The sequence below is a fragment of the Apteryx rowi genome, unplaced genomic scaffold, assembly GCF_003343035.1.
Source record: "Apteryx rowi isolate R43461 unplaced genomic scaffold, aptRow1 scaffold_103, whole genome shotgun sequence".
Taxonomy (NCBI): domain Eukaryota; kingdom Metazoa; phylum Chordata; class Aves; order Apterygiformes; family Apterygidae; genus Apteryx; species Apteryx rowi.
In genome coordinates this window covers 465,336-484,007 of record NW_020447231.1, presented here as the reverse complement: position 1 = coordinate 484,007, position 18,672 = coordinate 465,336, and the positions used below count along the sequence as shown (strand labels likewise).

At 40.6% G+C, this 18,672-nt stretch overlaps 1 protein-coding gene across 1 annotated transcript in view; it reads left to right on the top strand.

Moving 5' to 3' along the window:
* The first annotated feature begins 6 nt into the window (after positions 1-6).
* Positions 7-18,672, top strand: part of SLC9A2 (solute carrier family 9 member A2) — a 34,389-nt gene continuing 15,723 nt past the window's right edge. The window contains exons 1-3 of the mRNA XM_026066126.1: positions 7-182; positions 5,872-6,335; positions 11,756-12,006. Coding sequence (XP_025921911.1) covers positions 35-182; positions 5,872-6,335; positions 11,756-12,006 — 863 coding nt within the window. The 5' untranslated portion in view covers positions 7-34. The remainder of the gene's footprint in view (positions 183-5,871; positions 6,336-11,755; positions 12,007-18,672) is intronic.

The following is an 18,672-nucleotide window of genomic DNA, read 5'->3' as shown; positions in this document are numbered from 1 at the left end:
CACCGCGGAGAGCCGGCCGCCCGACGCGACGGCGATGGGCGCCAGCGGCGGCACCGCGCCGAGCCCCAGCGGCAGCGCCCTGGAGGAGACGCGGCTGCACGTCTTCACCCTGGACTACCCCCACGTGCAGATCCCCTTCGAGATCACCCTCTGGATCCTCCTGGCGTCCCTCGCCAAGATCGGTGAGCGGCCGCGCCGGCGGGAGCGGGGCCGTCGGGGCCCCCCTCCTCCCTCGGCGGGACCCCCGGCGGCGGGGCGAGGCGGGGGCTGGCGGCTGGGCGCCCGGGTGCGACGGGGATGCTCTCCGCGGCGTCCCCGCGCGGGAGGAGATGCCCGCGCGTGGCTGGGCTGGGAAAGGATACTTGCGTTTGCTCGGGAAAGGTAGAGCGAGTGAAGAGAGGAGATTGCTTCCTGCCCTTAGAGCAAAGCGTACATGCCGAACTATTAGGACTATAAATCGAGAGTTTGCCGAGCGCACGACAGACTTTTCCCTACTGTCATTTGAGCACTGCTTTCTTAAAATAACGCCAGATATAATGACGGTTCCATAACATAACAACGGATCGATGGAGAGCCAGTATTAATGAGGGTAGAGTAAGCCTCCTCATTGTACTTTCCCACCAGTCACTTGTGTTCTGTGGAAGAAAAAAAAAATACAGTACTGAATGAGTGAGAAAGGCCACTTATTCCCTCATGTGGAAAATATTTGTATTGCATAGTTTCAGTGCATTTTGTGCGGTTTATATATAGTGTTTTTAATTAGTTTTCTATGTCCCAGATTGAAAGGATGAGTCCTATATACTGATCTAAAGAAAATCAGATAAAGGCATACTAGCAGTCTATCTAAAAATCAGTAAAAATTTCCGTAGATGATGAACATTGTATATCCTTAACTAGAAGATAATCTTAACTTCAGGAATAAAGCCGTGGGAACTGAAGAAAAGATATACAAGTACTCCACTTGTTTGATTGAGAAATCTGGTTTTGCAGCACGGATTTCAGTGAAAACTATGGTCATACTCACTCTGATAAAATATTTTGATAAAACTTGAAAACTTCGACTTCCAGTTGTGCCATTTAAATAGGTTGTGTGTCACATTCTGATTAGTGGTCAGGTAGTTCTGATTCTGCCTAAACTCATGCTTGAAACTCACCTCCAATCACAGCTAATGTCGAGGTTGGGGGCCGGATGCTCTACCCAAGTAACTGCCTGTAGCTGCATTACCTTCTACAGAAATATTGTGTGTTGCGTCCTTTAAAGATGCATGCATCTTAGTGCATTAAAGATGCATTAAGATTTGCCTACCTAGTCTTGAGTATGTATTTAGAGATTTGCAGAATCAGGATAGAATTCGTATATGATACACCCACATTTATCATGAATTGTTATAGCCAGAACATATGGAGGTTTATAAAGAATTAACCTCAGCCAAATTAAAATAATATTCTAAAATTGTTCTAGGTTCTGAGTTTAGATATTATAGCAAGAACTCTTGAATAAGCTAAGATCGGTGAAACTGATTTGTTTTATAAGACATTTCAGTGAAATTCAGCCATTTAAAACATCTAAACACACATACATACAGAATAATGTACAGCTTCTGTAGGATTGCGTACATTCTAACCATCACAATAATTTGCTAGTGCATAGGCATCTAAAAAGTAAAAAAATGACTTGGCTACCTTTTTTTTTTCGAAGCTGTCTGCAGTAAAATAAATAAGCAAACAGTGTAAATGAGGAGAAATGTGTTTGATTTTTAGATCCTTTCAGTTATACCAAACAAAAACTGGTGTCGGTAATCTAGGGCATTATCTTGCTTGTTTTAAGTGTGCACTAAGCAATAAGAGCCAGATCCAAGAGAGGCCCTAGGTGTGGCAGTGCTGAGCTTCACCACACCTCGCTGCAGGGGCCCTGACTCCGAGACTGCAAATAGGAACACCCAGTTCTTACTCCTGGAGCTTCTCTGGTGCTTCCTTATCCAGCCCCTGCGTCAGGCAAACCTTCCCAGGACAGGCCCTCGTTGCTCCTAGGTCACATTCCCACAGTGTTAATTTTTCGCTTCTTTGTGCCCTCTCTTATGTTAAAGATGGCCCAGATAGATAGTTCTCTAACCGCTGAGATGTAGAAATGTTGGCTCTGCTGCATCCTTCTCCTACATTGCTGCTGCGAGTGGGTCATTTACCTGCATTCAAAGGGATGGAGGGGGTTTTGCAGCCTGTCTCACGATGCCTAGCCTTGGGATAGGCCTGGGATTCTCTGACACACTCCTCTCTTCAGGATTTTGTGCAGGGCAGTGTAGGCATCTTGCCCATGTCATGCCAGGTGGCGTGAAATCCATGAGGAGACTCATGCCCTACCCAGGAAACTTAGGTGCTTAACCTGTCATTGCAGATTCCTTTCTGGGACTAGGTGCTGAACACATACATGTGGCACTGCAAACCTTTATGAATTTAGCCCTATGTTCTTTTCAACTGCAAGGATCTCAGAAAGCACGGTCAAATTTAATAATACCTCTCACAGTGTGTGAAGAATCCCAAAGACAAATATATTACAGCACCTTTTTATCACTTGATTGGAGCATTTTTGGACAAATACATTTTCACAGAAATATAGTTTCATTGAAGCTGAAATGTTCCAAAGAGGTACTAATTTATATAGAAGATTTATCTGAAATGTTTCTCAGATCCTGGCTGTGATGGGGTCACTGTAGACCAGGCTTAGAGAGAGCAAGAAAGAGAATGTGAGAAAGGAAAACCTGCAGTTAGTTGTCAAGCAGAACTTAAACATTTTGACAAGGCACATCTTCACAAAGACATTATAGAAAGACAGTGCTTTTTATTCCCACATAGAATAAGAACACATTTTGAAACCTCAGAAGATGCCTTAAAAGGAATTGTTATTTTCTGACTATCTCTAGTTATTTATTATCTTGTGTGATGATACTATAAATAAGATCTGTTATTAATATGCTGATGGACTCTACCAATGTACAGGTGGGATCCAGTGTACTTAAAGTATGCCATAGTGTCTAGACAGTGAGACAGTCTATCTACGGTTTTGCTTAATCCTTATGCTACTAAATTTACAAAATATTGCCTAACTCATCCAAATTCCTGTGACTCCTACCTTTAATCACAAATGCATGATTAGAAGTGCTTCTTCTGCAAACATGAGCCAATATCCTTCCTACAGTTCCCTCCTGAAAAAGGCTTAAACTGTTCAGCACCTGAACTCTGAAAATACCCTTGGAAAACTCACATGTAATCAGAAGCATATCTGTCAGTGACATTACCAGCGTCAGATATTTTTGGATTTCACCCCAGAAGTAGGAGACCAGGTCTCTAAGGACTTCTAAATTGAAGATTACTGCATTTGCACTTTAGGCAAGTGTCCTAATGCTCAAAGGCCTGAGGGTAACCATCTTCCATGCTAGTTGAAACTGGATCACTGCATAGTCAGGAGTCCAAGAACCAGCGGTCAGAGGATCTGAAAGTAGCTGTGGTCCCGGGTCAGATTCAGAAGAGTGGTCAGAGCACTCACATGGCATGGGGAATCTGCTCCCAGGGCTGCTCTCTGTTTAATACCGTGATAGCCTACGGTGAAATGCATCCATGTTCCCAGCGCAGGTCTGCAGTTCCAGGTCTGCTCTCCCTCTGGCCTCGTAGGGCTGACGCTCCTGACCACACAGCTATGGATCTGGTGGAGCAGGGATGAAGTCCCTCGTCCTACAGGGCATCTCTGCCTGACTTAATGTGCACTGACTTCTACTAGCTCTCTGCCCTTAAATGGGGAACCACAGCTTATCCCCTAGGAACACCTGTGAATGTCTTTCATGGAGTCAGGCAGTTTTTTAGGCATTTTGGTGCAGCTTACATGGATAAAAAGCACACTTAACATGGCAGGAGCCTTCCCATTACCTTTACGGGTAAGGTAAAGCCCAAAAGGCTCTGAGATGGTCTGAACTTTCCAAATAGTGACTTTTAAAGAAGGAAAGGAAGCAATTTTTTTTAATTTTATTTTCGTAATCAACATTTCATTGTCTTTGTATTAGAACTGGTTGGGATGTTTTTGTTTCCATGAAAAGCTGCATTAATAAAAATCCTCTCCTCTTCAATTTTATTGAGAAAATGATTTAATATACTATTGAAAGGCTTCTAAAAACTTTTCTTGTAGCAAAACCTGCTTACTTACTCAGGAGAAACTTCAATCACAGTGTTGGAAATTTTGGCCTCGTGCCACAGCAGAAACTAATACAAGTCATAAAATATTTATGTGAAAGTGCATGAAAGGTAAAGAGTCAAGTCTTCAGCTGTAAATTCTCATGTCTCCATGGTCGTTGCCTCTTTTGCCCATACAGCAAACTGGATATTGGTGATTCCTGTTTGGAAGGATGATGGTGTATTTGGCAGTCCTTCTAAGAAGTCACAGAGGCTGTATTTCTAAGTATTAAGAAAACAGTCTCTATTCATCCATAAAGTAAAAAATGCAGCTCGAGCTACTTACTTTTAAAGATAGTTTTAATAGGTATAGAATCTGCATGTAAAAAGCTCTCCCCTTCGTCCTTTCTAACCATTTTTTTTTCCTAATTACAAGCTCAGTCTTTCTCTCTCATGGACAAAATCTACGACGAAAGCAGAGTTARCAAAATAGGTGTCACAAGATACAAAAGACTGAAATTGGGAAACTGGGAATGAAATATACTAAGTTTGCGCTTATTTAACTGTTTCAACTATGGGTGTGATTTTTACTGAAATAGTTTTACTGAAATAGATGTCCGTTATTGCCACACCCAGTGTTTCTGTGTGGCTCTCATTTAAAATAATTAAAATGCTTTTTAGTTAGACAGGAATTGTAGGATCTTGTGGGTGTGGACAGTTTTCTATATAATTATGTGGGCTAAATATAGATAAGGAGGAGCCTGGAAAAGATTGGCATCTCCAGGTCCTGAAATGTGACCTTGGTGCAAAAGGTTGACCATTCCGTTAGACTGGCCAGAGTAACTTCCTTTAAAATTTTCCCCACTAATTACAAAAATCATGTTTGTTTTATCAGTTAAAAAAAAAATCAACTTCTAAAATTAATTGGAATCTTTAAATCAAAACTGCACAGCTTACAGAATTTTAATAGGTTGTGGACTATTTAACAGTTAAGTCTTCATTCAGAATCTTTTTTTTTTTCAATACTTTGTATAGGTCTTTAATAGAGATTCTTGATACTACCATAATTCATATAATGCAGACCAAAGACCATAATAATAAAGGCTACAAGTTGCCATCACTTGATGGAAAACATGCAGTTTTGGAGGCTCCACTGAAGTTAAAAGAATGATGGGTCTGTAGAATGCTTCCTCATGGTCACTGAGGAAGTGACCATGGGTCACTGGGCACTGGTCACATATACCCATTCCCCTAGCTCTGAGAATCTAAAAGATACCTAAAAACAAAATTAATGTACTTTTAAAATTCCTTTGTGAAGCTGTGAATGGAGACAGGAGTAGTTAGTATGATTTTTTTTTTCCCTGTCTAGATGTRATCTGCACCAGAAAAGTCTTTCGGTGATCTGTTTCTGGAGGATTCCATATTGCAGGAAAAAAAATGCTTTTGCAAACAGCCCTTGCAAACAATTGCTCCAGCTAGCCTAGCTATTAACAGGAAAGGACTATCCACTAAATTAACTGAACTAACTACCCTAACTGATAAATTTATCTTGTCGTATTGTGGTGATCTGTTTCAGTCTTTGCAATGAAGATGAACTTGCCCTTTGGTTACTGTTTGTTTACTATAGAGACTAAGATAACAGAATCCAGCATAGTCTTTTGGATTCTGTACAAATAACTATTTCACTTTCTTGTGTTTGAATTTCCTTTGAAGGCTTTCATCTCTATCACAAGTTGCCCTCAATAGTACCTGAAAGCTGTCTCCTTATTCTGGTTGGATTGCTTCTTGGTGGGATTATTTTCGGAGCACAGGAGAAGTCCCCACCTGTAATGAACAGTGATGTTTTTTTCTTGTATCTTTTACCACCAATTGTACTCGACGCTGGATATTTTATGCCAACTCGTCTTTTCTTTGAGAACTTTGGTACCATATTCTGGTATGCTGTGGTAGGCACGCTCTGGAATGCTATTGGCATTGGAATTTCACTTTTTGGAATTTGCCAGATCAGTGCATTTGGTTTGACTGATATCACATTGCTGCAGAATTTGCTTTTTGGCAGCCTCATTTCAGCTGTGGATCCTGTGGCAGTGTTAGCGGTTTTTGAAAATATTCATGTCAATGAGCAGCTTTATATCCTGGTGTTTGGAGAATCTTTGCTGAACGACGCTATAACTGTGGTAAGTTACTTGGTCAATGATTACTTGATCAATGATAAATGATTGTTTGCTTGCCACTGTGCTTATGTCTTTATATCTAGTTATTATATCTAGTTTGCTAAAAGAAGGAAGTCAGTGAGTGCTAACGTGCTTATGCAATCCTCTAAACTTTAGACTAGAAACTACAGTAGTTTAGGCTACACCAGACTGATGTGTAATGGTAGCATATTTTCTCTAGTCATTTTGCTACCAGATCTCTTTAGTTTCTATACCTTTGAGTTCTGTTGCTTCAGTAATCTTAAACCAGAGGTTTTCCTCACCTGAAGAAATGTCTGAGAGGAAAAAGGGCCAACATAGAGTGCCCCTGCATGTACACAGGGAGACTGGGCAAATCTGTAAGATACCACAAGCACAGTGTCCAGCTGATGCCGATCTTTTGCATGTGCCTCTCCAGTTGGAACTCCACGGAGACCACCAATATATTTCTCTCAGGCTACAGTTTAAATAGGACAGCTACCTGGAGGTAGTCTTTTCTGATCATTAACTAGCTGAGCTGGGTTTGTGGTGCTGACCTGAGGACAGCAATGTGCAAATTCCATTAACACTCCCAATGCCCCTTGTTTGTACCTGGTGACACCATGTCTGGAACATTACTCCCATTTATCCATACCTTACTTGAAGTCCTGGCTGTGTTAACTATGTCCTGTCATGCTTTCTGTTTTATGAGCCATGTAAATCCAATTTTTCATATGCTGGAAAGATTCATGAGCTGGGTCCACACCTTCCCTGTCTCTGTCACTGGATTCTTACTGACTGTCCCCTTCCATGCAGAACTGACCTTCAATTTTCATACTTTCTAGGACTTTGCTTCACTAACTTTACATATGTAAATTCCATCCACTTAATCTGAGCCTTGGTGCTGATCATTTCTTTCTTCTGCTTCCTTGGGAGTGCTGTTTTTTTTCCACTTACACTTCACACTTCATCTGATTTTGTTGTTATCCAGCCAATTGAATCACAGCTTCTCTTATAGGCTTGCCTTAAAGCCTAGCTTTTCTCATTAGTTCACAGCTGAAACTGTCTGTCATTCCTAAACTGGTATTTAATGCAGTCCTGAAAAACACTTGGTGTAAATATTGAGATGCAAATGGCTTTGTGGTTTAGCCATGCCTGTGCCTATCTCTTTTAATGACCACTCATGCAGTGGAATTCTTTTCACATAACTTTTTTGGGGAAAAAAATTATATTTTAATCTTATTATAAAACACCTTCTTTGTGGATTTTCCCAAACAAAATTTCTTTTTCCAATCACAGAATCAATCAGTTTACCCTAGAAGAGCAATTAGTTTAGCAAAATTTGCAAGCAAAACACTGTGTTTTGATGATGGAAGTATTTGTGCATGCCATTGCCCAAGGAAGGATTGCTTCAAACTGCAATTTTTATAGGCACTGCCATGTACCAGTAGCCATGATACATAGCTTTCCTATAGGCGTCATTATTGCCTTCTTGTAAATATAATCATTTCTCACAGAATTTATGCCCAGATGCACTGACATGGGGGGACATTCTGAGGAGTCTGTTGGACCAATCCAGCATATATATTTATGAGGGAATAAAAGGAATCTAGAGTATGTTTGGTCTTACTTCCTGGCTACTGCTTAAAAGTAGTACTTGGCAGAAGATCAAGTGGTTACCACTTGCTAAGCGTTGGTCTGCTAATGTCTCCTTGTTATGATTTTGCACACCTGTAATCATGTGATTTTACTTAAAATGTGACCCAAGCAGTCACACAAATCCCCTGTGGATTGCCCTTAAAAGACCTTGCCTCCCTACCTGTTGTGGTGTTACTGGGCCAGTTCTCTTGGTGATGCCTTCGGTAGGATGGGGCACGGCGTGGGAGGGGAGCTGAAGTCAGGCTGGCAATCAGCAAAAAGCTCCTTAATTCCTGACCCTCAAACACTTGGCTACTACATTATCAAAAAACCAGAGGCTTTCAGATATGCAGTGCAGAATGGCATGGCTTTAGTAAACATACTTTCTAAATACTTTAAGCCCTTCTTCCTGCTGTACTGCTCACTGTGCTTTACCGTTCCTAATAAAAGCATTTATGAGGAAAGCAGTGTCATCTATGTTTCCCCTTTTCAGCAAATTTGCTACCACACTTTCATTTTATAGATAAAGCAAGGTTTGCTTTGCCAGGAATCCAAACTCTGCTGCACTTCTCAGGTGGAATAATCTACCTTCATCATTGTGCAATCTTTCATGCAGTCGTTCAGGACTGAGACACTTCACGATATGTCCGTGCATTTGCATGACCTGTTTCACCCCCTGATGGATTTTGGAGTTTGAATTTGGCAAAGTTTGCCAGTCAGCTGTAGTGCTTCTTGTTTGGGGTTGGTGCTTTACCAAAAGACTGCTTCAGTGATAACTAGCACAATGGAATTAATGGCAAGATCACAGCTGAAGTTGAGTGTTAGTAGTTCAAATTCCACCGCTGGGCTCAAGATCACAATGAGGCAACCAGTGTCATTATAATAATATTATTCCCTTGTTAGAAAACATTATAGCATTTCTCTATATTATGCCTCTTCTATAATCATTATTTTAGAGTGCTTTAAAGTAATTTCAGAAATAAAAGCTAATAACTGAAAATTGGTGAAAATAAGCAATTAGTGTCTAGGAAGAGCAGAGACACTTTGACAAAAGATTAAAAAATTATTGGTGACTCTGTATTCCGTGGTGTAACCTTCAGTGAGTTCAGCTAAAGGACGCTGAGTAAATGCGAATCTTGAACTTGAAAAACCCCCATTCTCATACCAAATGCATTAAAAAATATGACTAGTGCTGCTGTTAACGCAACTAAAAGCTTAAAGTTAAACTGTAAAACTTTGCTCTAAAAACCTTTAGAGCAAAAGGGGAGTGAACCTGATTATGATCTCATTTACACTAGTGTAAATAAAGAACAATAGGAACAAGATTAAAATCGTGTTTGTGACATTCTGTAGTCCTCGTTACTGTTTCTAGTATAGCAGTCTGGTTTTGAACCCAGGTACAAAGGAGAACATTGCTTTTCTTCTTTCARATAACTTATGGCAGCAGACTAAAGGTTTGTAGAGCAGTCTGTGCAGAAACAACAGCTCCATTCTAATGATCTGCAGGGTGAACACTTCTCTGTGTAGATGAGGTGATGTTATGGAAAGACTRCTTCTTGAATAGGTCAAAACTATATGTTTCTTTATAAGCAGCTCTCAGTGGCCTTATTTCAGAAACTTGCCCTATATATATATATTTATATAGTTTCTTTTATAATATAAAGAAGGCTGTTTAACTCCAATTAAAGAAAATAATCATCTTCCCTAATATATACCAACTGAGCATTCTGCAAGGTCAAATTCTGTAGGTGTCTTGAAGAATAACAAAACTCTGGTGTAGTCACAAGTGCCAGGAAGTGATTCAGGGAAACTGCTCTGCTTGCTTAACACAGAGAATAGTATTTGTCTTCAGCCTGTGATTCATGGAGCCTTGGGAGTCTGTGAACTGAAGGGTCTTTGTAAAGTGATCAACACAAGCGCACCTATTGTCAATTGGGTTTATTTTGATATATTTTCCCCATGTAAATTCATAGGGTCTGCAAATCAAGACAGGTTGAAAACCTTTGTAGCCTACAGTGTAACTTTCCAGTCATTCACAGGATAAGTTAACAAGGGATGGGGCAAAATAAGACAGGGGTCTGCCTCACTGCAGAAAGATGAATGCGTTTACACAGGTGAAAACTGGCACTTCTCCCAGGTGGACTTGTCCTGAGCCCATCATTCTTATCAAATAAATAACTCATGCTCCTGCTCTTGCCCTATTTGTCACTTTGTAATCAGAAAATCAGAAAGTAGTGGTGACCCTGCTGGGTTTGATTTGACCTTCTTTTTTCATGCTTGCACTAGAATATATTTTTTCTCTTCTTTTTCATTTCTTCCCCTTCACTTAGCCCAAAGGACCCATAATAGGCCATGTCTTCACATTAATCTTTAGTGAGGACTTTTACCTGTGTAAGACCTATCAAATTTTGTCCAAGAAGAGCACTACAACTTTTTTTTCTGCCATGTGAGAGAGAACAAGACTGCTAACTTGACAAATCCCTTCCAGTCACTGTTCAAATATGTACATGTTGGCACATGTTGGCACAATGCAAGTACTGATAAAACATTGCTATCTCAATAACATTTCTTATGGAGGAACCTGTTTGGTTTACTAAGAATTTCAGAAGGAAAGCAAAGGTTTAACTTTTGTAAGTTTTCCAAGCTGACTAGTGTGATGTTTATTACGAACACCAGCAGTGGCTTGGTCTGTGAACCTGATTTTCACTTCTGGCAGTTATCTCCTGACAGGAATAGGTGCACACAACCAAACTTTCATGTGTCCAAGGAGACTATGTAGCCCTCATGGTATCACATGGCTGGGAGCATGTGGGCAGCATCAGGCAAAGCTTAAATCTCCCTAGTAAATCTGCAGTTGAGAGACCTTATAAGTTTTCTTTAAGAGTAGCTGATTTCATTGGTGAATGTTTCGTCATAACTAGAACACTGGATATTAGAGAAATGTGGACTTTGCATCATTTCCTGTATAAAACAGAAAAGACTCTCTGGCCAAGAAAACATAAAAATCTCATTGACGCAACTTGTTTTGCAGAGTAGTTATGAATAGTTCAAAAATGAAACTGGGCAAATACATGGAAACAGGTCTGTCACGCTATGAAGATCTATTAATGGGAATTAAATCCAAATCTCTGGAAACAATGCACAGCTTGAAAAGTCCTTAAACCATTGGATTCCTAATGGCTAATATATCAGAGAAAGACCGCTCCATGGATGCCTTGTTTCTTGTAATCCTTACTGGGGCAGCCTCTGTGCACTCCCCCTATGCCAAATGGATCTACAGTTTGATTCACTGCTTCAGCTCTTGATGTCTTATGTAGCTCAAACACATGTGAAAATAATCTGATTTTTCACTGATTATGAAACTGTTTTCTCCTTCTCTTTTTAATTTTTTTCTGAAAATGAGTAAAATATGAAATGGCCATTTCTGGAGAAATTAGAGTTTGCAAATGAATGAATTTATAGAAATAATAGATAGGGCTTTGACCAAGCCTTTGAATCAGCCAGGTGAGGATTCTGCTCATGACTGTGCTCCTGGCCTGCAGACTGACACCTCAGTGTTCTGTCCCCATTTGCAAAAATGAGAATAATGTTATTTATCCTTCTTTGTAAATCATTCTGATATTTATGGATGACAAATAATATGCCAGAGGTACACAACAGCATATCTCAAAAGTGATTTCAAGGTAGGTACAGAAATACAAAGTCCAACAGTGAATTGGAGGAACACAATGACACGAAGAGAAATTAAGAAGAGTTCAGAAACATAATGTGCTTTCTTTTTCCCATAGGTCCTGTACAATTTGTTCAAGTCTTTCTGCCAGATGCGCACAATTAAGGTTGTTGACATATTCGCTGGGATTGCTAACTTCTTTATAGTGGGGATCGGTGGAGTATTGATTGGAATCCTTTTGGGATTTGTAGCAGCATTTACCACCCGTTTCACCCATAAAATCCGAGTGATTGAGCCACTTTTTGTCTTCCTGTACAGTTATTTGTCATACATAACAGCTGAAATGTTTCATCTCTCGGGCATCATGGCGTAAGTACCCAAAACTTCAGTAATAATAGCACCCGAATAAGAATGCCAAAAGAAATTGCAGAGAGGACCAGATTTTGCAAACTTTGCCATATGGCGTAGTTCCATCGTGCATGGCAGTGAAGCTGGCTTGAGGATTTCCGGCCTCTCTCCTACTGTTCCCATCCCATTGTCTCAGCTTGCCACCACACCAGCTGTGTCACTAAAACTGTTCATGGCATAACACCATAAACCATATCTTTCAAACATTCCAAGTTAAAAATAAGCCCTTGCGTTTTTGGTGGGTTTATTTTTAACCCGTATCAGTTCTGTAACCTGTGTCCTGGTGTGACCCCACAACTAGTCTTAAAGGCATGACTGAGGGGTGATGAATAATGATGTGGGGGCCGCAGTGGTTGGGAGAGAGTGGGAGTGGTAGCTAGGATATTTCATGAGCTGGCTTCACTACTGTGCCAATGTATTGTGAAACTACATCTTCACTTAGACAAGTGAGCAGCCAGTAAGTACCATGCAATGAAAGCAATGCATATATCATTAAAGTAAAACTGCTGCTGGATTACAAGTGCATAAGGACTGGATGAATGTAAGATTTGCAGAATCTAGTCCTATGGTGATATAACCCTTTAGCTTAGTTTCCTGATACGTGTGTCTGTTTATTACAATGCTATCTGTATACATCAATACGTATAAAATAATATTATTATTCTCACTTCTAACAGATAAAAATATTATGTTTTCTGACTCCTGGGCTTCAATAGAGAGCATAGCCTCTTATTTTATGCTGCTTATACTGTAACAACCTCAATTTTAGAAGGAGCCTTTGTGACACTTGATATACTTAAATGATTTTCTCTGGTTGCAAGCAATATTTTTAAAGGCCAACCTTCTTTAATGTCTTTGTATTGTTCTAGTGGCAAATATGAGTCATTCAGGCATTAGAAGCATAGCTTTTTCTGAAAGCTTAGATGTTACTTCTTAGTATCTCTAATATTTGATAATACCTCTTTCAGTGATTAAATATCTTTTAAGAAAGTGATGATAGGTTTGATATCATAGCCATGTCAATTTAAGGTTTTCTGGGACCAAGAAGCAATTCAAAAGGGAACTTACAGCTGATGATTCAGTTGTATGGAAATAGAAATATGCCACAAAAAGGAAGAGTTTAGTACTTTAATATAAGTGAAGAGCTAAAGATTGCATGGCTTGCTTTCTCTGATATGAGCCTAAATAAAGTAACATATGCATCCACTGTGACCGAGTTCATAGATGTGCCATCTCTTTCCCTAGCATCTATTCATAGCATTTGTGTGGTTTCTAGTTTCCTCCTCTTCTTAAGTCAAATGTCCTTGACATCCTATGATCAAGTACTTAAAGGGCTTCTGAACCAAAAACGTGGGGCTAAACTGTATATGGAAAAATGGTAGTAGTATGCACAAAAATATTGAATTGGACATTCTGCACCCAGGATAAAATGAAAAGGGCACCATGGGTCTGCCAGTGCATAAATGGAATTACTGCATGCCAGTGCCGGGAACCAACACACTAATGCTTCACAAGGCACAGATAAATTGCTTCTTTTTATTTATGCCAGTGCCCCTGAGTAGGTGCAAAACAATAGAGGAAACATGAAGTATTTTTTTACGCTCCAAAAAAAGTTGTCTTCTATATGCCCTGTATGTGTTTTGACTCTAAACGTATTTTGTAATAGCTAACAGAGATGGTTATGTSAGTAACACTCATGGGGAGAAGGAAGAGGTCTCTGCAGAGGTGCAGTGTCTCAGCTGTCATGAGCCATAGAGCATGCTCCCTACCAAGCAGTGCTGGTGAAGGCCTTATAGTTTCTGTAATCTCCACTTTCCCTTGGAGTAAATCTGCCCCACGCTGTTCACATTTGATTAGGTTTTGAACTGCAGAGAATATTCTGCTCTGTGTCTCAAAGTGCAACATGTACCAACATTGTGTGCCGTGTCCTGCAACAAGTGACTCATGATTGTGTTCACTTGGTTCTAATTTCAAAGGCAGCCGTGCTTTGAGTGGGTGGTTGCAACAAATGACCTTGGAGAGTCCCTTTGCAACTTGGGTTGTTCAATAGGTCTATGATTCTGTGATCATTTATAGTTCAGCCTGTAGGCAACAAATGCCTGATCTCCCTGTTTTCACCCATATCCACTTGAATCCCTTAAACTATTGATCCCGCTTCCTTCATAGCCTGATGCTTAAATATACTCAACAAGGCATTGCAGTTATGCACTGCACCACGCTTTAGATGAAGTGCATCAGCAGGAACATAGAGTATTATCAAATAAATAACTTACATGCATAGAGTGCGTCATTTCTGTGCAACTAGGAATTCACTGGCAAAGGAATAGAGGAGAAGGTGCCCCTCTTCTGATAAGTCTGTATACTTGTTCCAGGGACAAATGATTCTTGAAACATCTGTGTATAACCCCTGAGTCAGGTGACTTGGCTTAAATAGCTAAGGGACTGAATCATATCCTTGTGAGCTGCAATGAGAAAGTTCTCTTCAGGAGAGGAAATAGGTTCTTCTGTAATTAGAGCTGGGCTTTACATCATGGGTGTAAAAAATACAGATGTGCATCTGAACTTTGTTTGCCTGGTTCCATTTCTAATTATAATACTGCATTTTCTGCTTACTTATTTCTTATAAAGGCTATGAAGCGGTGGAAGTATTAATATGTGTTTCTTTTTTTGCAACCATGAATTAGCAGGCTGAAAGGAATGAACATTGAAGCTACTGTAAATTTAGTAGGTCAAGGAAACATGAGGATTGAACCCAGTGGCCTTGTTTATTCCAGCTATGATAGAAACTGTACTGTTTGTACAGGAGAACTTTTATTCTTCAGAGGCACTGAAAGTTGCAGGTTAAGTGTAATTAACTGCTTTTTTTCCTCCCATTCTTGACCAAGGCAACCACCTCAGGTCACAGAAATGGAAGCTAGAAGTAATGCGTATAGGGACAAGAAATATGAAACAAAGCACACCTAAGCTTTTGCTTAGATTATGGTAACAATAAAAACCTAATTTGGAAATAAGATATTATAATGATGTATATAACATCTTGCATATCTTAAGAATTTGATTTTATCTTATATTCTAACAGTATATTGCTGTATCATTTTTAAATTGAAGAGACTTTAGTAGTTTTTCTTCTAACCTGAATAAATGAGCTGAAGAGATATCAAATTCTTAGAGTGAGCATTGATTAGCTGTGAAATAGTGCTCATTTTCAGAGTAACAAATAATATACAGCACTATTTGGTATACTGGTGAATCAATTCAGTTGTTGACACTAATTGGGTGAACGCAAAATGTAACTGAAAAAAAATGTATATATGAGCATAGTCCCTTTAAATTCTAGTTGTTAAACATGGGAGGTGTTTTAAGTTACAGCTTGCAAAGATCCCGATTAATCCGGTGACAGATTCTTATCAGACATCTATTTACAGTGTCTCCATTACCTCAGGATCCAAAAACAAACTGTGCCCAGAGCATGCTTCCCCACTTCCCAAGTTGCAGGGCTTTCCTAAATGACTATAATTATGAAAATAATTTATTTTAAGAAGGTAATAAAGAGTAGCGTTTTGTTCTGTCTTTGATGTGGACTTGACAGCCCTAATGCTATGGGCAGCAGGCCACAGCTTTGAGACTCTGGAATGACTGTGTGTCTGGAAATGGCTAATGTGCAGCCTGACCATTGCATTTTTGATATATTGGAATTGCTGCCCCTGCACTTGCCTACTCTATTGCTTGTGCAACTGATTGGAGGTGGCCAGGATGCACTGGACTTGTTATACTTGTGCAGGTAAGCTGTGCATGCACAGGAGAGCTGTCCTGGGCCGTGACACAGCGTGAGATATTTGTAAGTCTATTAGTGTGGACTTCACAAGACTGTGGCTTGCGAAGTACAGGATTGCCACTAAATAATAGAGTTCTGGAGAGGGAAAGTGTTAAGCAGATTTGAGATCCTTCTTCACATATTCTTTTGAGGTTGGTCACTGGAGCTATTTGTAAATTGAAGAACCTGGAAATGTTTCCTGGCTTCTAGCTCTGGGTGTATGTCCTGGCATCCATGTCAGGACAAAATACAAGCCTGGTCCAGGTCTTCTTCTTCATTATTCCCAAAATGTGCAGGTGATCTCTTCCCAAGATTGTAGTGATCGAGCCAAGTCCCTAGTTTGGAAGACTATAAGATCAAAGCAAAAAGAAGAGCTGTGAAGAGCACCTGCAACACAGTCTGCCTGTGCTGGCAAAATGCAGGACCTCTCTTGTCCCAGGTACACACTTAAACTGGAAACGTTACCTAAAGCACTGAGTATTGCAGAGAGGAAGTTTGCATATCTGTGAAATATGCATTTTTTCTTCTGTGCTGGATCCCAAATAGCCATGATGAGCTCTGCTTCCCAGAGAGCATACTACTCTTGGGCGCCAGGAGGACCTTTCTGTTCAAGATCTTGGTGAAATAGGGTGACGATGAGGAGATAGTGGACAATTATGTCAGTACTAAATGCAGATGAGGGCCTGGGAGCATTTTAATCCAGCTTTCCTTCTGCTCAGTCTTGAAGTTTGTTTAAGAACTAAACTAGCTTTCGAATAAGAATGGCCATTTTATATTGTGCTGACTAGACTTCCTCTCTATCACTAACTGTAGGCGGGCAAAAATGGAGGTCGAAGGCCAGGCCTAGGCACACTGAGAGCCTCTGCTCTTCTGCTAGCAACCTATGTGTCCCCTATTCCTTGGATTCCCCTCATCCTAATGTGCATGCAGGGCCCTTTCCAGTGCCCACGTGGCCTCCCAGATTCATCAGTCAGAAGTAATGCTTCTCAGCCACTTTGGGGATGWTGATGTGGATGTATTGGTGGGGTCAGAGATCTACAGCATTTCAGATCTTGGATTTTCTCATCCAAAGCAGGCCATTCTGGCTCTGCATAACAGAAGGAAACTTCTGGACAAAAGAATGCACTAACTTTAATTAATTAGGAGAAACTTGTTAGGAGACTGTCAGTGATTACAGCCTAAGCCTCTGCTATGGACACCCTCCACCTAAATGTTAAGAAAATGTAGTACTTTTTAGGTCACTGCTGTTTCTGTGGTTCCTCTTGCTGCTTTGCAAAAAGATCTATTCAGTCCCTTCTTTTAGAAGAAAGACCTTGGATATATTTATTCATAATTTCAGCTGCAGGCAGGACCATGCTCTAGAAAGTGGAGGCCATGCAGAAGATGAAATTATTCTAATTCTCTGCAGTTCATCACCTGCCAGAGGTGATGCATTTTGTCTCAGTGGTATTCTGGACCCCATCTCCTTCCAGTTGGGTAAAATGGTAATGCTAAAATGGTAAATGGTAATTCATATTTTTAGAGCCCTCAGTGGCCTTGTCCTGAGCTGTCTCTTAGTCTGCCTTTCCTTTTGCACTCGCAATCAGGGATGCTTGATTTGTTCGGAGATGGGGATCTTGTCTTAGAAGCAGGATATGCTCAGTGGAAGTTTCTCTGCACTGGGATCTCCACAAGACATGTGAGAACCTTCTTCAGTTTTTCCAGGGAGAGGCTGGCAAACCTACCATCTTCCTCCTCCATGAGAGAGAACAACGTGGAGATGGGAAGAGATATTCCCCTAGGTTGGCAAATATTCTGAATAAACTTGGGATAAATCCTTATGGACTATATTCAGAAATACAACATAGATACACATCTCTCTTCTYTTCACTTAGGTTTAATATGTATGTTTTGATTCAAAGCCCTTACATGGGTATATATAAAGTTGTATTTAACTGGGAAATCTGAAAAGACCTGGTTGCAGGGAGGGGAGAGATGCTTTTGCCTTAAGTAATATAACCAGGAGAGACAGCTGTTTCGCAATGTACCTTGCCTTAGTTGCCCACCCTGAAAATTATTAGGTGATTTAGACTGTGCTTCCCCTACACTGAGGCACAACCTTGAGGTTATCCTCCAGCCAGCACTGCTAACCATCCTTAAGCCTGTAAACCTTCCATCTCAGTGGTTCTCAGCCATCCCTGCACCATGGGCAGCTGTACTGAGTAAATGATGTACAGCTGGTATTGTTATTCTTTGCTCTTCCTGCTGCTTAAAAAACTGTGTTCACTAACACAGGCTCAGAGCATGAGCACATAGACATATGCATAGTAACTCCTGTCTGTTCTCTCATGTGTCAGCTGAGATGTCCATTTCATTCATTTGTAGGCACTTTAAAAGTGCAACTGCACCAGCATGAGTTCTGGTTGTGTTTTTCTCCTGTGGGGGCCATGTTCAGCCCTATGCATAGGCAAAGCAAGCCTGGAGTGGAGAAGGATGACAAATTGTCTATGGCCTTGCTGCCTACTTGAACTGAAAAAAGGAGCTGGCTACTCTGTCACTGAGGAGGGGAATGGTATGGGGGGGGCAACTTCTGATGGGAAGGGAGGGAAGTCCTGCCCCAGGACTTGCAGTTGCCATCCTGGCTTCTTATGTATTTCAGCAGCAATGGCAGCAGTGATCCCTGCTCTCCAGAGCAGCCCCCCTGGCTCTTGTAAGCTCTCACTTTTTCAAGTTCAAAATATAGTTTCAGTGATCACTGCACAGATCATGTGGATTTAGTATGTGACAAAACTCTCCATATATTGATATCTTTTCAGAAAGCTCCCACTGTGGAA